Source organism: Gorilla gorilla, chromosome 5 (assembly GCF_029281585.2).
Source record: "Gorilla gorilla gorilla isolate KB3781 chromosome 5, NHGRI_mGorGor1-v2.1_pri, whole genome shotgun sequence".
NCBI lineage: Eukaryota > Metazoa > Chordata > Mammalia > Primates > Hominidae > Gorilla > Gorilla gorilla.
The window spans coordinates 60,975,646-61,002,784 of record NC_073229.2 but is presented as its reverse complement, the minus strand read 5'-3'; the positions used below and the strand labels follow the sequence as shown (position 1 = coordinate 61,002,784).

Genomic DNA, 27,139 nt, shown 5'->3' with positions numbered 1-27,139 from the left:
AAAAAAAAAGAAAGAAAGAAAAAATTAGAATATGGAGGCTGGGCACAGTGGCTCATGTCTGTAATCCCAGCACTTTGGGAGGCTGAGGCAGGAGTTCGAGAACAGCCTGGCCAACACAGCGAAACTCTGTTTCTACAAAAATTAGCTGGGAATGGTGGTACACACCTATAGTCCCAGCTACTTGGGAGACTGAGATGGGAGGATCACTTGAGCCTGGGAGGCTGAGGTTGCAGCTAGCCACCTGAGATTGTGACACTGCACTCCAGCCTGGATGACAGAGTGACACCCCCTTTCAAAAAATACAAGTAAAAGGACAAATTGTATACTTTGAATGGTTAAAATGGCAAATGTTACGCTAGATATATTTTACCATAATTTAAAAAAGGTATGCAAAAGATTAAGAACTTCTCTCCATGCAAAAACAAAAAGCTAAAGATAGAAAAAGATAAACTGGAAAGCCAGTAACCAAAGAAAGCTGGTATACTATTAATACCAGAGAAAAACAGACTTCTAGAGAAAAAGCTTTATTAGAAAGAAAGAATGTCACTTCATAATAATGTTTCATTGACTCTGGAATTTCTAAACCTGCATGGTCCATCATAGTAGCCATTAGCCACATGTAACTATTTAAATTTAAACTGATTACGGCCGAGCACAGTGGCTCACGCCTATAATCCCAGCAATTTGAGAGGCCAAGGCAGCTGGACCACCTGAGGCCAGGAGTTCGAGACTAGCCTGGCCAACACGGTGAAACCTCGTCTCTACTAAAAATACAAAAATTAGCCAGGCATAGTGGTGCACACCTGTAATCCCAGCTAATCGGGAGGCTGAGTGAGGCAGGAGAATTGCTTGAACCCAGGAGGCGGAGGTTGCAGTGAGCCAAGATCAAGCCACTGTACTCCAGCCTGGGTGACAGAGTGAGACTCTGTCTCAAAAAAATTAAAATAAAATAAAATAAAATAATAAACTGATTACAATTAAATTAAATTATTTAGTTCCTCAGTTATATTAGCCACATTCCAAGTACTTAATTGCCACCAATGACTATCATACTGAACAGTGCAGAAAAGAATTTTTCAATCATTGCAGAAAGTTCTACTGGATAGCACTGTTAAACTATTTTAACCTTCTAACAAAATAGCCAAAAAATATATATACAGTTAAACCAGTCTGATTAGCGGTTTTAAAAAATTCACCATCATAGTGGTAGATTTTAGCGCATCTCTCTCAGTAGTAGATCAAGTAGACAAAAACTAGTAACTTTACAGAAGATGTGAACAAAACAATTAACAAGGTCAATTTGGTGAAATATGTAGAATCCAGTTAAGAATACACATTCTTCTTAATCACACATGAAACAGGTAAAATATGACCATCTACCAGGCCATAACGAAGTCTCAATAAACTGCAAAGATTCAGAATCATAGAAACCATGCTCTTTGGCCACAGGGGAATGAGGGTAGAAATATAAAACAAAAAAAAAAATTAAACAAAGAAAAACTTGTTTGGAAATTAAAATATATATTCTTCTGAAAAACAAAATAAAGAAATAATAATAGAAATTTAACAATTCTTAGAACTAAACAATAATAAAAATAATACGTAATAAAAACTTACGGAACATCCCAAATGCCCATAAACAGCAGAAAGGGTAAATACATCCATACAATGGAATATGACTCAGCAAAATAAATGAATAAACTAATGATACCCCTGACAACCTGGATAACCCCCACAGACAGTATGTTTCGTGAAAGACATCAGACACAGCAGAATACTGTATGATTCCATTTATATGATGTTCAAATACAGGCACAAATCTATGGTGATAAAGGTTAAAAATAATGATTTCTCCTGGAAGAAGACATTGACTGGAAAGGGGGCATGAAGGAGACAGCCTTCTACGATGCTGGAAATGTTCTGTATCTTGATGGGGGTGTGAGGGAGGTAGATACATGGGTGTATATGAATATAATAATTCATGAAGCCTTATAATTAAGACGTGTGCACTTTACTGAATACTAGTTATATCCCAATCTAAAAAATCTTTTTGGCCGGGCACAGTGGCTCACTGAGGCGGGTGGATCACCTGAGGTCAGGAGTTTGAGACCAGCCTGGTTAACATGGTGAAACCCCGTCTCTACTAAAAATACACAATTAGCCGGGTGTGGTGGCATACGCCTGTAGTCCCAGCTACTCGGGAGGCTGAGACAGGAGAATCGCTTGAACCCGGGAGGTAGAGGCTGCAGTGAGCAGAGATTACACCACTGCACTCTGGTCTGGATGACAGAGCGAGACTCCATCTCAAAAATATAAAGAAAAAAAATCTTTTAAAACTTTATAGGATGCCACTAAAGCAGTATTGAGAGGGAAATGAATAGTCTTAAACACTTTTATTTGGAAAAAAGTCTGAAAAGACTAAAAATCAAATAAGCACCTCACTTGAAGTTAGAAAAAGAAAACAGAACAAATTCATAGAAAGTTGAAGAAACTGATGAGAGCAGAAATTAATGAAACTACAACCCATGCTTTCTCATCCCTCGCTAGGAGCTGATATTTTTCTTCACATCTATATCCTGTCCAAAGGTCCTCTCCTCTTCCTCTCTTGCCACCCCGAATCTCACCCCGATCTCCAATTTCCTCTCCCTAGTTCCTCACTCTGGCTGTAGAAACTGGAGAAACGGTCAAGGGCATCACAGAATTCTGTGGGAAGGCACTTTCTGGGATGGTACAGGTAGCAGAGTGGGGAGACCGGCCAGCAGCGTGGTGACAGGACCAGTATAGAAATGGCTGGACTTGGATCGTCGATAAATAATTCTTTCTCAGCTTCCTCTTCCTCCTCTTCCTCCTGAGGGACAGAAGGATTTCAAGGGCCCTTGGGCTCCCTTCCTTGGTCTAGTCTTCTCTCACTCTCCTATTCTCCCTGCTCTTACCTCCTCTTCCTCTAGTCTCTTTTCCTCCTCATCTTCCTGCTCCAAGAACAACTTGTCGAGCTGCTGGAGCTGGAAGAGGTGGAACTGGCGCTGCAGCTCCTCAGAAGTGCTCAGGCTCTGCAGCATCAGCTGTGGGAGGCGGTTGGGAAAACAGAGGCCAATCTGCTGTAGCACAGCCCCCTCCAGCCAGCTCGAACCAAAGCTCAGGAGACGGTCCGCCATATAATGCCTGCAGCACACACAGCCCGGGCCAAGCCTCAGTGTGGGTGCCAGCGTGGCCCAGCCTCCCCCTCGAGAATGTAGGTCTCTCTGTCCCTCTGCCTGAGTCACATACCCTACCTCACCTCTTCTTTCCCACTCCCTTTCCACCAATGCATGACCACTTCCACTTTTTTTTTTTTTTTTTTTTGAGACGGAGTCTTGCTCTTGTCACCCAGGCTGAAGTGCAATGACGTGGTCTTGGCTCACTGCAACCTCTGCCTCCTGGGTTCAAGAGATTCACCTGCCTCACCCTCCCGAATAGCTGGGATTACAGGTGCCTGCCACCACGCCACCACACCTGGCTAATTTTTGTATTTTTAGTAGAGAAAGGGTTTCACCATGTTACAGGTCAGGCTGGTCTTGAACTCCTGACCTCAGGTGATCTGCCTGCCAGAATGCTGGGATTACATGCGTGAGCCACCGCGCCTGGCCAGCCATCTCCACATCTTAATCTCTCCTCTGCACAGCCTCTTTTCTCATCTCCCCTATAAGGCTCAAATCTTTCCACTCTCTAGATCTAGGCCTCCCATCCCCTATGCCTCCAGACCTGCACTCACTGATAGAAGTGCTCAAAAGTTGTGGCCAGTTCCAGACCAGAAAGGACCATAATGGGTTCCAGGTGCCGCTGAAGCTGCCCCAGCATTTCCACTCCAGGGGCTCCACCAATCAGGCCACCCTGGATCTGTTGGTCAATGTACCTGGCAAACTGCTCACTCATCTGGGGGCAGGGGAAACGGCATGAGCAAACCATGAATGAGGGAGTGGAGTAGGAGACTGGGGAGCGAAAGGAGGTGAAAGGGCAGAGCAGAAAGAGATGACTTGGAACACAAGCTTATAGCCCTGTGGGGAGCTGGTGGGACTCACGTGAGCAGCAGTGAGGAAGGACTGCTGCAGCAAGGCGCCAGAGAAGCCACTGCGCAGAGCCAGCGTGAAGGCTGCCCGAGGCCCAAACAGCTCGGAGCCTGCTCTCTGCAAGTGCTCATAGAGTTTACAGTAACGAGGCACAAAGTCTGGGGCCCTCCAAGCTGCAGCCAGGAATCTGCCGACCTGAGGAGAAAGGCAAGAAATGACATAAAAGGAGCAGCCCCTCCCCTCCGCAGACTTCTGCTTGCTTCTGCCCACCTGCTCCTGCACCACGCTCAGCCAGCACTGGGTTATGTTCCTCAGGCTGCTGCTTGGAAGCACTGGCGAAGGCGCCGGGCTCCGGTCCCGACCCTTGCTGTTCTTGCTGACTGTAGAGACAGAGGGAGAAGGAAGGGGTTTCATCTCAGCCTCTGGGTGAGTACACCGGTCTTGGGTAGTGATCTCCTGGAAAGGCCAGGAGGTCTCAGGGGCCTGGAAAGGCCGGAAGCAAAGCAGCAAGAGTAAGACCCAGGGAGGAGGGAGCCAGATACACCACTGTCCGCAGTCTCAGCTCCACTGGCCACGGCTGGGACTTACAGGGCCGAGAGGATGGCTCAGGAGAAGGCCCAGGAGGAGGCTCCACATGCACCAGCAAGTGGCAAAGGCGACGAACTCGAGAAGCAAAGGACGCTGCTCGACTCAAGGGGTTCCGAGAGGTCTCTCTCTGTTCTAAGTACTGATCCAGCAGCCATCCCAGGGCACTCACGCCTTCCGCATCTGAAAGAAGACAGGTCAGGAACAGGTCTCCATGGGAGACGGGAGAACAGACAGCTCAGGGCGGAGGAGGGAGAAAGATCAATTGTACAAAAAGGCTTGAGGGGTAGTGGGGCCCTAGTCCTCCCCTCACCAAGGTTTGTTTCAGCTGGAGTCAGGGGAGATGTTAACAGGGCGGGGATGGGGTAGTGGGAAAGATTCAAATACCAGAGTCTCAGGGAGCAGTGCCTGGGGCAGGAAGGAGAGAGGAACACTGAGGTGACAGGCCTTCAGGGATAAAGACAGGAACCAAAAGAACCAAGAGCATTAACTCAGGTGATCCCTGGGAATAAGGACAAGGAACTGGTTAGTGGGGCCAGGTGTCAGCATGGTTACCGGGAGAGGTGATGTTCTGCACCAGGGGGCTGACCAGGGCCTCCCAGCAGGTCTTGCCCAGTGCCTGGGCGGCCTCATCATCAGGGAGGAAGCGGTCAGCAAAATTCTGCTCGTGGCGCAAAACCCTGTTCAGTCTGGGAACAAACAGTGCATGGTGGAGGATTAATGGCACCGATTTCCCAGAGGCCTCCATTCAAGTGCAGATCAGCTCCCAATCACCCCTGTTCGGTCCCTGACCCAACTTTTCGCAATTAACACAAACTTCTCACCTACTTTCACCTTCCCCCTCATGTCCTGGCTGCAGCTTTCCCTTCCGGACTCCCACAGAAGCATCCCTCCTACTTCTCACAGTGTCCTGTTCCCTTACCCATCTTCCCTCCTCAGGCCCCACCCACCTGGGACAGAGCTGGAGGAGGCGCCGGCGGTCCTCTGCTATGTCCCGGCTCCAGGCTTGTGCCCGAATTGTGTAGAAGAGACATGTTCGGCGACACAGCTGCTCCCGGAACAGTGGCCAGAATGTGGGCTTAGGGCCCAGGACCTCCACACCCCGAACCCGGGTGTCAATGCCGCCCTGGAACATGCACAGACTTATCTGTCACCCAAGCTGCTTGAGCCACTAAGTACTACCAAAGCCAAGCCTCCTGCCCTGAGCTCCCTAGAACTGCTCAGGACATCCCCACATCTCTGGGACTCAACAGGTCCTGGGCCATCTCCCAAGCAGATCAAGGAGAAACTTGTGTGCCACCTCCTCCTCCTCAGCCCTGGCTGACACCCTAGCACCACCTGCTGGCAGCGCTTTATGCGGATCTGGATGATGGGCCAGAAGCGGTTCAGGTTCTCCAAGAGGATCACCCGGCTGGCAGAGGGCATCACATTCACCTGGTAGGGCAGGGGAGAAGAGAGAGAGGAGAGAACTGTCACCTCCAGAAACAGGGTTGGAAAAATTGTTGACAGTAACCAAGTCGGTCATGGTGTGTGCCCTTCACTTCTGCAGAGCCTAGGGATGGACGTGGCTCTGCATCCCTAATCCCACTCTCACTGCTTACAAGGCAACACCTTCCCAAGGGGAAGGGATGTCACCATTCCCCAGGAACTAGGTCCTTCCCACAGGCACTGGGACAAAAAGAAGGATGTGGAGCAAGGTGAAGGGGGGCACAAGGGTCCCCACCGTGTTGAGCTCAGTGCTGATGCAGCTGGTGCTGTCACCCCCAAACACCACCACCCTGGCTGGCATGTAGCTTGAGTCCTCACTGGCCACCAGCAAAGTGAGCTGCCTGGGAAAGAAGAAAGGAAACAGTCAAAGCTGGGCCTCTGGACATGGTGGCTCACATCTGTAATCCCAACACTTTGGGAGGCTGAGGTGGGAGGATCGCTTGAGGCTAGGAGTTTAAGATCAACCTGGGCAACACTGCAAGACCCCACCTCTACGAAATAAAAATCAAAAGAAAGAAATAAAAAGGCCAGAGCCCTGGTTTTAGCTCAAAACTATTTCAAGCCACCACTTCTTTCTCAGGCTCCTGTTCCTCTGCTGGCTCCTGAGGCAGCTGTCCCCACTAGACCCTCTGCTCTTCCCTCTATATTCACCCAAAGTGACTTAATTTAAACCCACAGTTTCAACTGAAAATTAATACACAGAGGACTCCAAATCCACATCTCTATCCCAGACCACTCTCCTGAGCTTTCATGCTGTGTCCCCAACAGGTATTTCCATGTCATGTCCCACAGGCACCTCAGAGTCAACATGCCCAAATGAAATGATCATCTGTCCACATAAACCTGTCCCGCTTCCTGTTTCTCTCCTGGGAAATAAAACTTCCGTGCACCCAGTACTCAACTAGAATACTGTCACTGAGGCCTTCACCTTCTCATGGCTTCCCTCACCCAAAGGCAAGTCTTGTGGACTCCACCTCTGAGGATTTCCCAGTCAGTTCCCACTCCTGCTAGCTAACTGAACACAAGGATCCTTTCTCTACTAGACCACTGCATACACCTTCCACCTCCTTCTTCTACCTCTAGCCCAAACTCCCATAGTTGCCAGAGTGAGCTTTCTCAATAAAAAATCTAGTTTTCTCTCCTCCCTTCTTAAAATCTTCCAATGGCTCTCCCAACTTTTGGAATAAAGTTCAAACTGCTTAGCTCACAAAACATTTTGTGATCTGCATTTGCCTACTTTTCTGGCCTGTATCTTCCGCCACTTAGACATACACAGCTTTCGGCCGGGCACAGTGGTTCACGCCTGTAATCCCAGCACTTTGGGAGGCCAAGGTGGGCGGATCACGAGGTCAGGAGATCGAGACCATCCTGACTAACACGGTGAAACCCCGTCTCTACTAAAAATACAAAAAATTAGCCAGGCGTGGTGGCAGGCGCCTGTAGTCCCAGCTACTCGGGAGGCTGAGGCAGGAGAATGGCGTGAACCCGGGAGGCAGAAGTTGCAGTGAGCTGAGATCGCACCACTGTACTCCAGCCTGGGCGGCAGAGTGAGACTCCATCTCAAAAAATATAAAAAAATAAAAATAAAGATATACACAGCTTTCAATTGCAACCAAACATGATTACTTAAAGTCCCTCCAAATACACTTTCTTACTTCCATTTTGCACATATGCTGTCCTTGTGCCTAGAATATTGCCCCCTCTTTATCTACCTAATTTCAATGTCAAAACCCAGCTCAGTCACCCCCTCCTTCCAGAAGGAAGTCTGCTCTCATGCCTGTCAGTCTCAGGTCCACATGTGGACCGCAATGCTTTTTCTTACTCTGTGCTCTTACTTGATTTTCTAGTGTAGCTCTCCAGCTGGAATGTAGGTACCATATCTTATTGTCCTTCTATTTCGAGACCCTTGCACAGTGCCTGACACAAATGCCTGGCATTAAACAAATGCCCAAAGGAGAAATGGATAAGTGAGCTGTTGATCTCCCTCAACACTAAGCACAGGGCAGTGCCATCTGTACCTGTTGGAGTACAGATCACCAGACTCTGGGAGTGAGGGGATGTCTATACTTAGCAAAGGCAGGTCAATGTGTCTATGTGTTCACTGCACAAAATAGGTTTGAGTGTGTCCCTCCGGCATGGGGGTTATAGCTGGGGTTGTATGTATCTGGGTGCTTTGGGGAAGTATCCTGGGGCACAGCAGAACATTCATATATGTGTGTTCACACCTAACAAGAACACCACGGTGCATGTGCAGGGTGATGTAGTGGGAGCCGGTGCTGCCATTGGACTCCCAGTAGGTCTTGGGGTTGTGGTCCGTCAGCTTGCTGGCCCGGTGCGGGTTGGAGGACACCTCCACCTTCTCCCAGCACTTGTCCTCCTTCACTTCCACACTGGAGCCTGGGGGCAAGTGGGAAGGGGTGGCAGTCACAGCTAGGTTAGTTGAGAGGAAAAAGGAAAAGGTCTAAGGAGCAGGAAGGGAAGGGGAGAACAGACACTGGATGGGAGCCAGGAGAAAGCAGATGAGGGCACTAACCCTGGCAGAGATGCCTGAGGAACACATCAAAGAAGGGGATATTGATGGGTTGGTGGGTTCGTCTGTGGTCTTCGATCTGGCCCAGCACCATCTGCAGCCGGAACATCAGGGAGAATGAGGAAGAGGAGAGGGAGGAACACAGAGAAACGCCCAGAAACAGGTAGAGAGAAAAAGTCAAGGGTCAACGGTACACTCAACTCCTCTCTCCCCACATTTTGACAGAACCATGTGGAGTCAAGGTTAGGAAACAAGTGCCCCAGATTTGCTACAACCTGTGCCAAACAGGGATACCAAAGAGGAACACAGTGAATCCCCTTCTCCTGCTTCTGACTTGCATTCTCTCAGCTGCATACCCACAGCTGCTCCTCACCTGAATGCAGCCGGCCAGGATGCTGGAGGTGAGGTTGCTATAGAGCTGTGCATACTTCTCACACTCTGTCACCAGGTCCCGAAGCTCACAGCCCAGCAGCAGCTGAGCTGAGTGCTTGTCCAGGACTTTGGAGAGGATCTCTTTTGCTCCCAGGCAGCAGAGCACCACAGCATAGTCCTTATGCATCGAGGCCAGGCAATGTAGGAAGCAGGTCAGCTCCTGAACAATCTGAGCCCAGAGCCACATAGATTAATTTACAGTAAACAAGAGGTAGGACATGTAAGGATTGAGGAGAGGGTTCAGTAAAGGAAGTGTCGTGGCTAAGATTGTGGAGACATGCCAACGCCCAGGGAAACAAGGGTACCAAATTCAGGGTGGAGTAAAATAGAGGAGTGCTGGGACTCCAGAGTGAGTTGGCAGAACAGAGCTTGGGCACAGCTTTCCAGGCTGCTTCCTGCCAGGCCAAGCTATGTTAACCCTGGTGCCTGAGCCTTGCTCTCCAATGCACAAACCCGGAAGGGAGGACAGCTGTCTGGATTGGTGAATGTGGGCTTCTCCTTAGTCCAGAATCTAAACTCCAAATCTAAAATCATCTAAAAGGTTTATACTTCAAAGATTCCAGTTCTGGAGATTCTTAGATTACATTACCCTTCTTCCTCCTACACCCATCCCAGTGCCCCAAGATCCATTCAGAAAGGCTCTGCTGTGCCCTCCAGAGCCTCACAAGGAGTTGGTGCCCCAGATGCTGCCCTTCCCTCTCTTCCCCTTGCCAGGGTTCTGGTACCTCGGAGTCACTGCTAGGGCCACTCAGGCAGTTGAGGCAGGGCTCCAAGACCTCGTGCCAGGGGAGGACCATTGCCTCAGGGAAATCCAGCAGTCGGGTTATGACCCTGGTGAGGGGGTAGAAACGAGTGAAGTCAGGCCAGGCACGGTGGCTCATGCCTGTAATCCCAGCACCTTGGGAGGCCGAAGTGGGCGGATCACCTGAGGTCGGGAGTTCGAGACCAGCCTGACCAAAATGGAGAAACCCCATCTCTACTAAAAATACAAAATTAGCTGGGCATGGTGGCACATGCCTGCAATCCCAGCTACTCGGGAGGCTGAGGCAGGAGAACCACTTGAACCTGGGAGGCAGAGGTTGCAGTGAGCCGAGATCGTGCCATTGCACTCCAGCCTGGGCAACAAGAGTGAAACTCCAACTCAAAAAAAAAAAAAGAAAAAAGAAAAGAAACAAGTGAAGTCCCTGAAGTCTGCCAGTTTCCCTCATCCCAATGCATGGTGCCTCAACAGGCCCCTCACCTCAGCACAGACAGCAGCAGAGTCTTGTTGGGCCCCGGAGCATCCAGAGTCCGCAGCAACAGGAGGAAAGGCTGGGTCTCCTGCTGGAGGCGCTTGAGGAGGGGCCTCACGGCACCTCCGGGGCTGCCCTCACGGCACAGCACACGCTCCAAGTCCAGGAGTAGTTCTGCAGATGGGCCCCCAACCAGGGATCGAATCAGTAGCTCAGGGGACCCATCCTGACCCTGGATGATGGGGGTCTCTAGTGCTGCAGCCAGACACACCAGAGGGAAAAATGTGGATGAAGAGTCTTACCAGTTTGTCAAACTGAGAACTGGGAAGGTCCAGAAAATCACCCCAAAATTTTCCTTCTATATTGAGGATGTCTATAGTTTTTAACCAAACTATGAGGGATTTTCTTTCCTGACCCCAAATACAAACCTAATCAGATCTGAAAAAAAACCTAGTATAGCAAACACTGTCGAGTTAAACACAAGACATTTTAAATCTCTTATAGTCCTATTATTAAATGTTAGTTATAGTAAATATTAACTATGATGATTATATCCCTGTACTACCTGCATGGTGGCTTTAGGTACACAGACTAAAAGATACATACATATTTCCTATTTTTTAGGAATACACAGAGCGCTGTCACCCAGGCTGGAGTGCAGTGGCATGATCTTGGCTCACTGTGACCTCCACCTCCTGGGCTCAAGTGATTCTCCTGCCTCAGCCTCCCAAGTAGCTGGGATTACAAGCACCTACCACCGTGCCCAGCTAATTTGTGTATTTTTAGTAAAGATGGGGGTTCACCATGTTGGCCGGGCTGGTCTCAAACTGCTGACCTCAAGTGATCTGCCTGCCTCAGCCTCCCAAAGTGCTGGGATTAAAGGCATGAGCTATTGCACCTGGCCACGTATTTCCTATTTCAATATCCCTCCACACTTCTAGGTTTTCACTTGTTTTTCAATCACAAAGGGTTTCTTCCCCAGTATCAATATCTAATGTTTCCAGGCACAAGGGTTCTGTACCATAAATTATAATTTCTCTTAAGAAGGCCTCCCTATTCTGTGAAGAGAAAGTTAAGCTTAGGCCAGGCACAGTGGCTCACGCCTCTAATCCCAGCACTTTGGGAGGCCAAGGCGGTCAGATCACGAGGTCAGGAGTTCGAAACCAGCCTGACCAACATGGTGAAACCCTGTCTCTACTAAATATACAAAAATTAGCTGGGCGTGGTGGTGCGCACCTGTAATCCCAGCTACTCAGGAGGCTGAGGCAGGAGAATTCCTTGAACCCGGGAGGCGGAGCTTGCAGTGAGCAGAGATCGTGCAACTGCATTCCAGCCTGGGCGACAGAGTGAGACTCCACCTCCAAAAAAAAAACAGTTAAGCTTAAAAGAAAAAAAGAGAAAGGCCTCCCTAGATGTCATTTCAATGAGTCTTCTACGGTCCAATAATACTGGGCCAAACCTAGCCCAGATGGATATGAATCCACATATGTTTAAAGCCATTCAAGAAGGCAATTTCCAGCCAGGTGCAGTGGCTCACACCTGCAATCCCAGCACTTTGGGAGGCCGAGGCAGTGGATATCCTGAGGTCAGGAGTTCCAGACCAGCCTGGCCAACATGGTGAAACCCTGTCTCTACTAAAAATACAAAAATTAGCCAGCTGTGGTGGCAGGTGCCTATAATCCCAGCTACTCAGGAGGCTGAGAAACGAGAATTGCTTGAACCCAGGAAGCAGAGGTTACAGTGAGTCGAGATTGTGCCACTGCACTCTAGCCTGGGAAACAAGAGCAAAACTCCATCTCAAAGAAAAAAAAAATGCAATTTCCTTGCACATATTCCACAGTCTCCCTCTTCTTGGTCGGGAAGTTCTACTTAAGACCTAACTTGAGCACAATGCTTGCTCATTTCCTGAAGTTTCCTTGTATCTTTCCAGTAAGGAGCTGATACGTAAACCTGGCTGGCACTGTGTGATTCCTCTGCAAAACCACCCCTCCACAATGGTACCTGCACGCTCAGGGCTGCCCGGCGGCTCTGAGTAGCGATTGAGAAGCATCATGAGGATGGTGCGTGTGGTAGGCATAGGTTCTGTTCCTGGTGCTATCCCTGAGTGCCTAAACAACGTGTCTCTCAGCTCTCGGGTTATAATCTGGTCTCCCAGAGTGTGGTGGTTGCACAAAAGTAGGTTTAGCAGGAGTAAGCCATTTCTTGCTGCAGAAGAGCACCTGGGAGGAGGGAGGTGACCAGGAAGAAACTGAGAGACCATGAATGCAATGGAAGCAGCAAAGCAAGCATAGAAGGCCGGGCAGCTAGGGAGCAAAGGGCTCCAGTGGGCCCTCTGAGCCAGGACATCTGATCCCCTGACCTCAGCCCACTCCTCCCAAACCCATAAAGGGAAGTCAGTGTGTCTCTGCCCTCTCTGGGAATCTCCCTATCCCCAATCCACTTGGGTTCTCCTCCAACAACAGTTGGCAGGGCCACCAGTGCTTAATCCGGAGGCGACAACGTGAGCGGAATTTCTGTGGAGTACATGAGCCTGGAGCACAGGAGTAGCAGGGTTTGGGACTAAGCAGGAGCCTGGAGTTGGGAGGGTAATGCCCTGACCCCTCAGTGTTCAGCATCAGGATCACGGCTGCAGGGACAGTGAGGAGCAGGCTCTCAGAGCCCGGGCGTGTGGCTGAGTCGATGCTGGCGAAGATCTCTCTGGTCATCTGAGCATCAAACAAAGAGTGGATAGAATCTCGGCCAGTAACAAAAGTGGGGATCTCCGAGGAGTTGGCGACGGCCAGCATCTTCAGTGCCTGTGAGGGGGATGTGAAAGCAGAGTGAGGAGGGGGCAGAGTCACCATGAAGAAAGGGAGGCCTCATTCTAGACCTCAAACTTTGGGGCAGCTGAGCTGTTTGCAGATAGGTAGAGTAGGAGACAGAAATGGAAGAGATAGTGATGGGACATCAAATACTACAAAGACAGGGAAGGAGGGAGGGAGGAAGGAAAAGAAAAAAGGAAAGAAACTAAACAACAACAAAAAACCCTGAGACTGGATGGTAAAATCAGCCTTCCACTCCTCTTGGCCTCCAGGCTCGCAGCACCAAGGCTACCAGAGTGGGACAGCCGCCCCTCCTGTATCTTCCCTTCAGGAGGGTGCCCCTCGCAGCATCTAGTTGTCTTCAGGGGCTTCTTACAGTTGTCTCCCATCTCACTTGCACTCCTTCCTTTGCAAAATCTCTCTTCCCTTGAGTTCCATGAGTTCACATCCTCCTGGCTTTTCTCCTACCTCTCTGGTGGTTCCTTTGCCCCAAGGAACTAAGGTTCCTTGTCCCCTTTCTCTGGACTCTGCACTCACCCACACTGAGGCAACCAGGTCCATTCACATTGCTTCAATTACCACCTATACACCAAGTCTCCAAAACCTGTGTCTCCTGGCCTTAGCCAGCATCCAGCCCTTCTAGATAAGACTTCTTGGTTGTCTCACAGGCAGTGGTTGGCATTATAGGAAAAATAATTGTAATGTGCAAACCTGTTTGCTGGGACTATAGAGAAAAATTAAATTAAAATAGACACTATACAATCAGAGTGGAGAATGTCTCTCCTGGTGAAAGGGTTGATTCTCTACAAGAAACCCATGAGAGATGGACTGGGCTAGAAATAATTCTCAGGACAATGCCTCTTGTAAGGCCTGGACCCTCCAAGCAACTTCTACTTCTCAATGAAGCTTTCTCCCTGTAGTTACACCACCCTCCCCCAGTTAGCTGAGTTCTGTAGACTTTAAGTTATTAACAAGATGATGTAATTTTATTTCAGGGCAAGATTTTTTTGAGATGAAGTCTCACTCTGTCGCCCAGGCTGGAGTGCAATGGCGCAATCTCAGCTCACAGCAACCTCCCCTTCCCGGGTTCAAGCGATTCTCCCACCTCAGCCTCCCAAGTAGCTGGGATTACAAGCATGCACCACCACGCCTGGCTAATTTTGTATTTTTAGTAGAGACAGGGTTTCACCATGTTGGTCAGGCTGGTCTCAAACTCCTCACCTCAGGTGATCCACCCGCCTTGGTCTCCCAAAGTGCTGGGATTACAGGCGTGAGCCACCACGCCCAGCCATTTTTATTTTTATTTTTTTGCCATGATCTATAGTGGATGGCAATTGCTATGTTTTGGTCACGTAATTTGAGAGGATCAGGGAATTCTTTGAGCATGATGATCTGGACTATGAATGCCTGGCTGCTCTTGGTCCCATAAAGAAAAGCACCTCCCAGGCTGGGTGTGGTGGCTCACACCTGTAATCCCAGCACTTTGGGAGACTGAGGCAGGCGGATCATGAGGTCAGGAGATTGAGACCATCCTGGCAAACATGGTGAAACCCCGTCTCTACTAAAAATACAAAAAATTAAGCTGGGCATGGTGGCACGTGCCTGTAATCCCAGCTACTCGGGAGGCTGAGGCGGGAGAATCGCTTGAACTCGGGAGGCAGAGGTTCCAGTGAGCCGAGATTGAGCCACTGCACTCCAGCCTGGGTTACAGAGCGAGACACCGTAAAAAAAAAAGAAAAAAGAAAAAAAAAAGAGAAAAGAGAAGAGAAAAGAAAAGCGCCTCCTGGCCTCTCCGGGACAGCCTGCTTTAAGAGGACGCATGCTCCCGTTCATGCTGCTGCCATTATGCTACTGGAATCCATTCTCAGAACTGCTCTGGCCGAAGCCTGCCTGTCTCCCTCAGGAACCCTCAGGCTACACAGAGCTCCTCTGCCCGCACCACCCTACCAGCCAGCACTTCTGTCTGGAGTAACCAGGAAGCCAATTCTTCTGTAAGCTACTCTGGATAAGGGCCTTCCTTCCCGATTCTCTGGGCAATGGCAATGCTGGCTTTGTTTTACCCAAATCTAGTAACAGAGTATTTTCTATGTAAGGGTGCCACTTAGATAAAGGAGGAAAAAAAATACTTTTGGTTTAATGGTCACATCTAGAAAATTAGCTTTTAACCAGACACCTAATAACTAAAAAGGCAGGAACACTCAATATACCTGAAAACTCAACTCCTGACCTTCTCCCCATATCTCCTCCTCCTGCAACATTCTCTCTCTCTCAGTAAATGGCCACTTCATGCACCCTGCTCCTTAATTTTACACCCGGGAGTCATTCTTAACCCTGGCCTGGGCCGGGCACGGTGGCTCATGCCTGTAATCCCAGGAGGCTAAGGCGGGAGAATCACTTGAACCCAGGAGGTGGAGGTTGTAGTGACCCGAGATAGCGCCACTGCACTCCAGCCTAGGCAACAGAGCGAGACTCCATCACAAACAAACAAACAAACAAACAAAAAACCTCCTGGCCTGGCACAGTGGTTTATGCCTGTAATCTCAGCACTTTGGGAGGCTGAGGTGGGAGGATCACTTGAGCCCATGAGTTCAAGATCAGTCTGCGCAACATAGCAAGATCCTGTCTCCAACAAAAATAACCCCAAAACTCCCTTTTCCCTTTTTCCAAACACTTAATCCCGAAGAATGTCCAGATCAAACTCTTAAAACCATCTGTATCTTTCCATTCTAAAGTCTACTCACTGATCTGAAGCACCAAAGTACCTCCTCAAGATCAGTAGTCCCCAGTCTGCCTGTCTTGCCCATTGTTCTCTCCCGCCAGGCCCAACGTACTCACCGCCAGCCCAGCCTGCTGCACCAAGACAGAAGTCTTATATTCTTGCATGCAGACCAGCACAGCATAGATGCCACCCTCCCTGGCAAAGAGCGGCCGCCACTCGTGCTTGGTCATGAGCAGGTAAAGGAGGCGCAGGGCCTGCACGACCACCATCTTCTCTCCCACCTGGTTGGTCAGCAGCTCCACCAGCATCTTCACTAGCTTCTCTCTGACAAGAGAAGAGATATTGGGGCTCCCCATCCCAAGGAGTCTTGCCTGACCTCCCAGCCATGGCACCGTCGGACTCCCTGACCAATCCCATCCACCAAGATCTAGTCCATCCTCTCTGCCCCACCCAAACCTGCTCTCCTTGCTTCAGTCTCACCCCAATCCCCTCCCCTCTGCAGCCTAACTGCCTCTGGCTCCTCGGCTAATGAAGGAGGCATTAGAAAAAATGTTTACAAACTCTGGCTCACCTTTTCAAATAAATCTATAAATTCAAAGTGATGCTATGTTTACAAACTCTGGCTCATCTTTTCAAATAAATCTATAAATTCAAAGTGATGCTAATCAAAATGCCTAAAAGGTGGTTTTGTTTGTCTTTTCGTTTTTGAGATGGAGTCTTGCTCTGCTGCCAGGCTGGAGTGCAGTGGCGCAATCTCAGCTCACTGCAACCTCCGCCTCCTGGGTTTAAGTGATTCTCAAGCCTCAGCCTCTTGAGTAGCTGGGACTACAGGTGCGTGCTACCACGCCCAGCTAATTTTTCGTATTGTTTTTCAGTAGAGATGGGGTTTCGCTATGTTTCCCAGACTGGTCTCGAACTCCTGGCCTCAAGCAGTGTACTTGCCTTGGCCTCGCAAAGTGCTGGCCTAAAAGGTTTTTAAAAACACCACAACAGGCAGATCCAGGCCTTGGAAATGTTGAGAAAAAAATAGTGGTAGCCAGGTGCAGCAGCTCATGCCTGTAATCCCAGCACTTTGAGAGGCTGAGGCAGGTAAATTGCTTGAGCCCATGGCTTCTGCCATGGGCAACATGGCAAAACCCCATCTCTACAAAAAATTATCTGGCATAGTGACCTGTGCCTGTAGTCTCAGGTACTTGGGAGGCTGAGGTGGGAGGATCACCTGAGCCTGGGAGGTCGAGGCAGCAGCAAGCTGTGATCATGCCACTGCACTCCAGCCTGGCTGACAGAGTGAGACCCTGTCTCAAAAAAAAAAAAAAAAAAAAAAAAGAAAAGGGGTAGGCTTGCCTATTATTATCAAAATATAAATATAAACTTACAATAACTACAACCCTGGAACTGATATAGGGTAGCTAAATAGATCAATAGATGAGAAGAGAGATAAGGGTGGTGTATAAGCCAGTAAAAAAAAAAAAAGGAAGAACCATTTAAAATATAATGTTGTCTGGGCACAGTGACACACACCTGTAATCCCAGCACTTTGGGAGACTGAGGTAGGTGGATCACTTGAGGTCAGGAGTTCGAGACCAACGTGGCCAACATGGTAAAACCCCATCTCTACTAAAAATACAAAAATTAGCCAGGCGTGGTGGTGCGGGCCTGTAATCCCAGCTATTCAGGAGGCTGAGGCAGGAGAATCGCTTGAACCCAGGAGGCGGAGGTTGCAGTGAGCCGAGATTGTACTGCTGCACTCCAGCCTGGGCGACAAAGCAAGACTCTGTCTCAAAATTAATTAATTAATTATTGACTGAGGCCTTGCTTGAGGCCAAGAGTTTGAAACCAGCCTGGGCAACATAGTGAGACCCCATCTCTACAAAAAGTAAAAAAAAAAAAAAATTAGCTGGGTGTGGTGGCTCATTCCTGTAGTCCCAGCTACTTGGGAGGATAAGCAAGAAGGGTTGCTAGAGGCTAAGAGTTTGAGGTTGTAGTGAGCTATGTGATCTTGCTATTGCACTCCAGCCCGGTCAACAGACTGAGACCCTGTCTCTAAAAAAAAAAAAAAAAAAACACGCACACACACACACACACACAATGCAATTTAGAGACACCTGGCTATCCATATGAAAACACTGAAGCTGGAGCTCTACTTCACAACATTTGCAAAAATAAACTGCAAATGAATTTTTAAATAAATTAAAAAAAAAACAAAATCATGGGTATTTTTGGAAAATATAGGAAAATATTTTTATAATCCTGGAACAGAATAGATCTTTTTAAGTAGGACACAAAATCTAGAAGCCATAAAAAAGCTGAAAAATGTAGCAACAAAAAGTCTGAAACTCTAGCATGATGAAAAAAACACTATACACAAAATTACGAGACAAGCGCAGGAGCTAGAGAAAGCAGCCAGTGGAAATGCTGATCTAAAAGAAGAGGAAGAAGTGCCTCTAGAGTCCCTAGATCACGGTGAGGGTCAGGAGAGAAAATAGCAGGTATTGACTCTTGCTTAACAGTGACAGCGAGGCCAACTGAGGAGGTGGCTCGGGAACTACGAGGGGAAAGAACACAGAAGGAGAACTTCTGGGAAAGTTCTGTTCTTAATCTATCTTTTCTAAGAAGTTTTATAATGACAACAGTGTGAATGAAATATGCTTGAAATACATATCCCCTTCCATGGCCATGATTTATTATATACCAGATAATATACATGGGTAATACATATGACTAGAGAAATAAGTAAGGATGTTTACCAACATGTTAATAGTGATGTCTTAATGGCTTTCAGATTTTTTTTCTGTCAGTCTCACTTGAATATGATCAGATAATTTTTATTTTAATAATTTTCTAACTTTTTTACCGTATGTATTATTCTATAACCAAAAAATAAAGCTAATATGATTTTTAAAAAGACAAGCAAAATATCTGGAACATAAATAACAAAGGAATAACCAAAATGCCTATAAATACATTAAAAAAGGCAAAGATCCAATTAAAAAGTGGGCAAAGGATAATAACAGAATATTTATAGAAAAAAAAAAACAGAACAAATGTATGCAAATGTGCCTAACTTTACCAGAAGTAGGAAATTAAAACAAAGAGATACCAATCATTTAAAATGCTGCCAATTAGATAGATTAAAAAAGATGACAATATTCAGTGTTGGCAGAAGTAAGGAAAAACAGACGCGTTAGAACACTGCACTTGAAACTGGAGATAACCACACTGCAGGGTCCCATGCAGCAGTAAAAATAATGAGGCAGCTCCACCCAGACTGACATGGAAAGCCCTCTAAGACACTGAGCGGGGGCAAAAAAAAAAAAGTTGTAGAAACATGTAGAATGTGATTACATAGACTAAAACAAAGACTCAGAAAATGCTCTATTTCCAAACACACAATTACAAATGCAAATCTGTAGGATATAGTAGACTGATAACAGTGGTGAGAAAGGACTTTGGCCTTCCTATGTCCTTTTACATTCTTCAGATCTTTTAAAATGAGAATGCGGCTGGGCATGGTGGCTCACACCTGTAATCCCAGCACTTTGGGAGACTGGATCATCTGAGGTTAGGAGTTCGAGACCAGCCTGGCCAACAGGGTGAAACCCCGTCTCTACTAAAATACAAAAATTAGCTGGGCCTGGTGGTGGGCACCTGTAATCCCAACTACTTGGGAGGCTGAGACATAAGAACTGCTTGAACCCAGGAGGCGGAGGTTGCAGTGAGCCAAGATCACACTATTGCACTCTAGCCTGGGTGACAGAGTGAGACTCTGTCTCAAAAACAAGTAAATAAATAAAAATAAATAAATAAAATGAGAATAAGTTGTGTGTTATTTGTATAATTTAAAAGTAGAGGGCTGGATGCGGTGGCTCACGCCTGCAATCCCAGCACTTTGGGAGGCCGTGGCAGGCAGATCACGAGGTCAGCAGATCGAGACCATCCTGGCAAACGTGATGAAACCCCGTCTCTACTAAAAGTACAAAAATTAGCTGGGTGTGATGGTGCCTGTAATCCCAGCTACTTGGGAGGCTGAGGCGGGAGAATCCCTTAAACCTGGGAGGCAGAGGTTGCAGTGAGCCAAGATCGCGCCACTGCACTCCAGCATGACGACATAGCAAGACTGTCTCAAAAATAAATAAATAAATAAAGGTAGAAAAAAATTTAAAATAAAGTAGGTTTTAAGGTCTAATGTGAAAAAAAAAAAAAAGTACGTAGGGACAGAAAAAAAGAAAAAGAAAGAGAAAAAACTCCAGTTCTAGAGCCAAAAAGACCTAGGTTTGAATCCTGGCTCTGCTATCTGTAAAACTCTAAGCAAGTTACTTAAATTCTCTAAGCTTCAGTTTTCTCACCCATACAGTAGGATAATAATATTACCAACGCTTCCTCAGGTGTTAGGTGGATTTAATGAGAATGCATGTAAAATACTAGCACAGTGCCTGGCATAACAGAAGTGCTCCAAGAATACGAGCCATTAAAACATCCAACCCTCCTGCTCCGCTGCTCCTCAGGCTGAGCCTTCCCTCACCCCAAGCTTTTCTAATTCGTGATCTCAAAGCTCCTTCCCCGCTACCACCATCCTTTGCCTACAGCTTCAACCAAAACCTCTTCCCTCCCCAATATGCTAACCTCAGCGATCTGTCAGGACGGACCAGAGGGTGGTCCCGCTCAGTGACCTCCTCCACAGCCTGAGAGAGGGCAGAGAGCCCTGAAAGCTGCAGGTTTGTGTCCAAGCTGGATATCTGCACAGTGGCCACGACCGCTGCCACATGCTGATCCAGGGAGCTGCGAGGACCGGGACCCCGCAAGGCTCTGGCCATTTCTGAAATTGGTGGGAAAAGGCAATGGCTAAAAGAACTGTGGCACCTTGAAGTTAGAAGTCTTTAAAGTCAAGCCCAGTTATCCTACCAATATTTAAACACATTATCGGCTACTGCAGCTTGCAGAGTTTTCCAATTCTGTGTCAGGGAACTAATGATCAAACAAAGGAGATGAAGACACCCCAGAAAACGGATCCTCCTTTTCCAGAGATACTGAAGGAAGGGAGCGCTGGTTAATTAAATACAATCAAGGTCAAAAGGAAGAAGATGGACGCATGGTTCCAAGGCATTTTCCCCTGCAAAAATCACCTTCCTCCATGGCTTTCCTTCGACCCTGACTATCCATTTCTTCTACTGAGACTACCCAGGACTTGTTCCAATTGCTTCCTCCCAGAACCTGACTCACCACTGGCTGCCTCCTTCATCTCAGTGGGCAGGGTCATCCCCTCAGTCACCAGAAGCTGGTTAAACAGCTGAGAATCACTCTGTGCCATGGGGGGCTCGGTCCTTGTCTTGGTGGGCTCGGCCTCTGTCTTAGGGGCCTCGGCCTTTGCTTTGGGGGACTCAGTCTCTTCCTCTGAGAAGCTGGCCTCCGACTTGGACTCCTCTTCTGGATCTGGGGTACAGGAGTGATTTCGTGAAGTAGACGAGCTGCTTGGTTCATTAGACAGCAGCCCATACTTGGTGTAGATCTGGGAGTTGAGCAGGTCATTGAGAGTGCTGCCCTCAAATCGACTACTGAGAACCTGCAGCAGACTCTCGGCCATTTCCACGGACACAGAGATCTCACCTAGGGCCTTTTCACCCAGGGTCTGTCAACAGAAGGGGTATACGTTTAAGAGACAAGCAGACACAAAGGTCTTGGGGTCAGTAATGGGAAGGATGATCACTCCCTACCACGCCCCCATACCTTCTACATACTAGACCCTCACAGCACTTGCCTCCAACCCCCAGCAGGACTCCTCCTAACTCTAATCTCTAGCTCCAGCCTCCCCCTAAGCGGTATCCCCTATCTGAAACTCCCTCTAGAGAATCCCACCTCTAACCCTACTAGAAAACCCCCAGGTATCTCAGGCCTATAATACCTCATCCAGGTTCTTCCAAAGATTCTGGAAAATTGGCTGCTGCTCACACAAGTCCAACTTTTTGATAAAGAAAAGCAGCTCCCACCATTCAGCCTGGGTCAGATATCCCACTCTCTCATTCTTCTGAGGTTCGGGCTGGAGGTACGGCAAAGGGTACAGCCCATCCATAGGATTCCAGTCCCAGGAGGGAAATGCTGAGGACACAGGCATGGCGGGCATCAGCACCCCTCAGGAATGGGGTCTATTTCTGGACCCCTAGGGCTGCTCCTGGTCAGAAGTGGCTTCATCCCAGTCACTAATCCTCTGTTCAGAGACATGCTATCCATGTCCCCTCTTAGGCTCACCTGTGCCCAACACAGTAGCCCCTGCCCCCTTCTCCACAGCTGCTGAAGCCTTATCCTCAGTGGCTTCCTCAGGGCCCAGGATCTCCAGCATGTGCCAGTGCACCCAGTAAGTGCGGCCTGTCGACTGCCAGAAAACCTGGTATGAGGGAGGAAGAAAGAGAGCAGAATAGAGAAGGCTCAACCCTCTAAGCCTTGGCCTGTGAAGGCTTGAAAGGACATGCCCAAGCATAGATCTGGGGCGCACCCTCAGATACACACCTGGCTAAGCCTGGAAAAACCCCCATATGGCAAAAGGCTTCCTTCCCTTATCAGGAGTGGACCCTGCCTCTTTTCTTAACCATGATTCTCTGCCTCGACATTCCTTCCTAGCCTCTTCCACTGGTGTTGGTGGGGAGGTATCTCCATTTATCAGTTCTGCTTCCTGGGTGAGTCTCCCATGAACTTACAGCCCACCCACACCCCTGCCAGATTTTCTCAGCCCTCCAAATGCACCCCACACAAATGCCAACCCCCTTGTATCATTCCAATTCCCCAGGGGGGTTCTTCTTGGGTGGCCTGCAGGAGTCCTCCTTATGAAGTCCCAGCTACACCCCACCCCAAATAAACTCCCAACAGTGTCTCACCACCATGTGCTGCCCACCTGCACAGGGGGAATGCCGTTGTTGCTCTGCCGGAACTCGCCCTCGTCCCCAGCACTGATCTCCTCATAATCATCCAGCATCCGCACTCGCATCCCTGGCTGCAGCGTCTGCTGCACATATTCTCCATAGCCACTACGGCTGGAGAATTCAGAGCGCTGGCGGAAGACCCACCCTTGTCTTCTGGGGGTGGTGACAATGGTGGGGAGTAAAAGGCTGGGGCCTGAAATGTAGGGCTGAAAGATGGACCGGGTTGGCCGGGGAGGTGACATGCCCTGTTCGCTGAGGTTCCGGGCCCAGCCCATGCTCCGCACAAGCTCAGAGATGAGGTTGCCCACAGCCATGCTGAACTCCAGTTCCCGCTGTCCCCGGCTTTTCTCTCTTGTGGCACATGGGGAGCTCTGGTCTCCAGCTCCCAGCTCTGGACTGCTATTCAGCTGATCCAGGAGGGAGGTGACACAAAGGTAGCGCTTCACCAAGGAGAAAAGCAGCTTTCCTGGGATCTGTAAGACACAATCCTTGGGACAGGTTCATCTCTTCCTGGCTTTAGCCTCTCCCCTTCCCTGAAGTATCCTCCTCTACAGAAAAATATAAAGGCCTTCTCCCCAGGCCTGTAGTTCTCAAACTTTGATTTGTGTAAGAAAGGCATAGGGAGTGTCTTAAAACACAGATTCCTCAGAAATTCTGAATGGAGAGGGGCTGGGAGGGAGGACATGAACCTTCATGTTAACAAGTTCCCAGGTGGCTCTGGTGCTAACATTCAGTCCTGAACCACGTTTTCATAAATAATGTCTTAGCCCTTGTACACAGCATTTCCCTACAGCTGGCAGTGTACCTGAGGCAGATGAATGCCCTCAAAGGCCATGCAGTGTTCTTCAGAGGATGTGGTTTCTGCAAACAGCTCCAGCAATGTATAGCGACTGTCAAAATCCATGTGCTGCTCGATGCCATCTTGCTGGCTCAGTGATAGAAGGACGTGAGCCCGACTCCCTGTAATCCATACCCAATCCATATCTTCTCCTCAATCCCCAGTACTTTCTCCCTGCCTTTCCTAGATTCTATCTCCTACCCCAGAGGCTTTCAAACTTTGTTACTAAGGCTCACAGAAAGAAATACATTTTACGTGGTAACCTGTTACAAACATACATACATATAACTGAAACATATATTTTATGCTACAAAATTTACCCCTACTAAGTGCTACACACTAATGACTTAAGTTTTTAAAAAAATGTTGGTTGTAACCCACCAAATTGATTTCAAAACCAACTAATAAATCTCAATCCAGTTTCAAAAATACAGATAAGTCCTATTCTCTTCTCTGGTCAATGCACTGAGAATGAACAGATAAGCCAGAGGCTATCATTTTGGCCTCTTTATATACCTGAAATAGCCTATTAATCTATATTTTTTCCTTTGCATCAAATTGATATTCACCAAATACTAGGTGTTCTTACAGAGCTAGGAAATCTCTCCTCTTTCTTATTCCCTGTGGCCCCATTTTCTCCATTGCTTTCCTTCTTCCCTGGCTGTCTCTTACCAGCATCGTGGGCTGCCAGAGCCTGCAGCATTTTGCCTGCACTCCGGCGGATCTGAGGCTCAGGATTGCACAACATGTGCATGAGCAGGTCCAGGGCTCCTGTCTCCCTGAAGACACCAGTGAGGGGCCCGATGCTGGCGTAAGCACTGAGCACGTGGATGGTGTGAAGCACAGCGGCCGTGAGGCTTGGGGTCCCACTTTCTGCCAGCTGCCTGGCCGCCCTGCGTACCAGCGCCTGAACATCAGCCTCCATCTCCCCCATTGCCACTTCATCCAGGCCTCCTGGATCTCGAGGAAAGCTTCCTGAAACCCCAGCTGGTTCACGCTGAGGTCCCTTAGATAGTGCCCGCTCACCTAACAGCCCAGGGCAGTTGGCGTAGACCTCAGGAGCCGACAGCCACATGAGGATGTGCTCTGCTTTGCCTTCTTCCACACCCACTTTGCCCACTTCCCCACACTTCAGGACACTCCATCGGATCAGGTATTCAGGATGCCCGTCATGCCCAGGCCTCTGTCGAATGAGTTCTTCAGGATATGCCTGCAGCCGAGGCCCTAAGGGCACCATGAGGTCCCCAGCATGCCGTTCCCCCACCATCCTGACCTCCTGGGATACATAAGGAGAAAGATAAGGCAGTATGAGAAAAGAAAAAAAATACATGGAGGGGGTGGAATCTTGAGACACAGAGAAGGTGGGTGGTGATCGGTAGGCTGCATGGTAGAATTTAGGAGGCCAAACAGAAAAGGCAAAAAATAGGATGGAATAAATAGCTGAACATACTTTGGGATTTATAACAGAAGGAGAATGGAGTGAAGACAGTGAGGGGATGAAGAAGGGGTTTAAGAAATGAAAGAGTTGGCTGCGCCCAGTGGCTCACGCCTGTAATCCCAGCACTTTAGGAGGCCAAGGTGGGCGGATCACGAGGTCAGGAATTCAAGACCAGCCTGGTCAACATAGTGAAACCCCGTCTCTACTGAAAATACAAAAATTAGCCAGGTGTGGTGGCACATGCCTGTAGTCCCAGCTACTCAGGAGGCTGAGGCAGGAGAATCACTTGAACCCAGGAGGCGGAGGTTGCAGTGAGCCAAGACCACGCCACTGTACTCCAGCCTGGGTAACAGAGTGAGATTCTGTCAAAAAAAAAAAAAAAAAAAAAAAGAAAGAAAGAAAGAGGAAGGAAGGAAGGAAGGGGAGTTTACAAAAAGAGAATGAAAACAGTAATAGGCAAAGTAACAATAAACAGAGTGACAGTTAAGCAAGACAGTTTAGGCAGGATAGAGCAGGGTGGCTGAGGGGTACAGATTAGGACTTAGAAGAATGACATGGGTGGACAGGAAGGGCAGCAGCATGTGAGGCAGTGGGATCAGAACATGTGAGGAAAAGTAGGATAGCGGAGGGACAGGACAGGGAGCATAAATGACAGAGTAAAGCTGCAAGGTGGATGTAAAGGGTGGGCCATGGCAGATATAGAGAATGGAGATGACAAAAGGCTGGGATGTTGGGGCAAATGACTGGATAGGAAAAGTATATTCGAGTCTTGTGAAAGGGGGAGGGCCCTAGGGACCAGATAAAATTATGGGAAAGATGACCAGGTCCCACCCTGCCCTTATACTGTATGTATGGTAAGGATTTAAGTAAGTTAGGTAGATAAGATAGAGGTGGTAATCATGGGGTTAAAGGTAGGAAATGAGGTCAGGAGAGAAGCAATATTCAGAGATTTCAGTATCAGATAGATGTGACTCTGAATTCTGGCTTTCTGTCTCACTGTCTGCATAGTTTGGAACAAGTTACTTAACCTCTGAGCTTGTTTCCTCTTCTGCAAGATGGTAGTAATATTCATAGTTACTTCATGAATTTAGTAAGATCATGTATGTAAAGCACTTGGAACAGCATCTAGCACATAAACAGTGTTCAGTAAACATAATCTATTATTATTCTTAGATGGAGAAGGTAGGGGAGTCATCAAATAAATGCAAAGTTATTAAGACCGATTATAAATGGGAGTGGAATAATCAGGAAAGATATGCGTGATATGAAGCAGTGCAGGGGCAACAGGGAATAGTGAGAATAAGAATGGAAGAAGGTAAACCCAGATGAAGATATAGTGGTCAGGGCAGGGGTCATGTTGGGGTACAGGGACAGAAGATGAGAGTAGAGGTGAAGAGGAGGGAGAAAGATGGATGTGGACCTCAATGGAGGTAGGGGTCCACTTAGGATCGGGGGCAAGCCTGGATGGTAACCAGCGATGTGCCAGCGTGCAACTGATTAGCAGCAGGGGGAAGTAAAAGAATCGGATAGGAGGAGGTAGGAGGAGTAACGTGGGCCTAGAAGAGCAACAATTAACTGAGGTGTGGGGGTGAGCTCTGGACGCATGGATGAGACCAGCAGATAGCAAGGTCAAGCCCAAGCTTGCAGAGCCGTGGGGAGGTGGAGGAGGCCAGCACGGCAGAGGGAACGGGTTTGGGGGGAGGGGGAAGGATGGTTGGGGGCGCGGTCCGAAAAAGCTGAAAAGATCCAGTGAATCTCAGAGAGCAAGACCTGGTTCCCTTCGTCAGCCCCATGGACAGTGGCTAAAGGACCGGGGAGGGGACAGGAGAAGGGGAGGGATTGGGTTGGCGCAAAACTCTCCTCTCACCTCCCACCGCCCGGCTCAGCCCTCGCTGGGACCCAGCGGCCGGTCCCGCCGTCCTGGCCCCGCCTCTTCAGAGCTCCCTTCCGGGTCACACGGCGAGTGCACGCACGGCCGGGCACCTACGGGTCCCACAGCGGCCCACGCCGAGCGTGGCGGAACAGCGCGCGAGTGGAGCATGCGTGCTACCGCGGGCGGCTGCACTGGAAGAGGGGCGTGGGGGCGCGCTACCGGCGGAGCCTGGGATCGAGGTCACGT

At 48.6% G+C, this 27,139-nt stretch overlaps 1 protein-coding gene across 7 annotated transcripts in view; it reads right to left on the bottom strand.

Moving 5' to 3' along the window:
* Positions 1-27,026, bottom strand: part of CUL9 (cullin 9) — a 42,469-nt gene extending 15,443 nt beyond the window's left edge. For 3 of the 7 annotated variants that reach the window (XM_055389673.2, XM_055389672.2, XM_055389676.2), the window contains exons 1-26: positions 26,888-27,026; positions 24,255-24,858; positions 23,550-23,704; positions 22,717-23,217; positions 22,077-22,212; positions 21,733-21,926; positions 21,054-21,459; positions 20,457-20,649; positions 15,950-16,157; positions 12,912-13,108; positions 12,315-12,532; positions 10,322-10,568; positions 9,807-9,912; positions 9,023-9,250; positions 8,653-8,743; positions 8,345-8,516; positions 6,355-6,460; positions 5,970-6,065; positions 5,582-5,757; positions 5,187-5,320; positions 4,635-4,814; positions 4,317-4,426; positions 4,059-4,241; positions 3,752-3,912; positions 2,934-3,162; positions 2,659-2,848 (exon numbers count right to left, since the gene is read on the bottom strand). In XM_055389673.2, coding sequence (XP_055245648.1) covers positions 2,659-2,848; positions 2,934-3,162; positions 3,752-3,912; positions 4,059-4,241; positions 4,317-4,426; positions 4,635-4,814; positions 5,187-5,320; positions 5,582-5,757; positions 5,970-6,065; positions 6,355-6,460; positions 8,345-8,516; positions 8,653-8,743; positions 9,023-9,250; positions 9,807-9,912; positions 10,322-10,568; positions 12,315-12,532; positions 12,912-13,108; positions 15,950-16,157; positions 20,457-20,649; positions 21,054-21,459; positions 21,733-21,926; positions 22,077-22,212; positions 22,717-23,217; positions 23,550-23,704; positions 24,255-24,849 — 5,212 coding nt within the window. In that variant the 5' untranslated portion in view covers positions 24,850-24,858; positions 26,888-27,026. Of the gene's footprint in view, positions 1-2,658; positions 2,849-2,933; positions 3,163-3,751; positions 3,913-4,058; positions 4,242-4,316; positions 4,427-4,634; positions 4,815-5,186; positions 5,321-5,581; positions 5,758-5,969; positions 6,066-6,354; positions 6,461-8,344; positions 8,517-8,652; positions 8,744-9,022; positions 9,251-9,806; positions 9,913-10,321; positions 10,569-12,314; positions 12,533-12,911; positions 13,109-15,949; positions 16,158-20,456; positions 20,650-21,053; positions 21,460-21,732; positions 21,927-22,076; positions 22,213-22,716; positions 23,218-23,549; positions 23,705-24,254; positions 24,859-26,887 lie in introns of those variants that run through there. The other 4 variants (XM_004044056.5, XM_019029023.4, XM_063707617.1 and 1 more) reach the window with 4 other exon arrangements.
* Between the last annotated feature and the right edge of the window lie 113 nt (positions 27,027-27,139).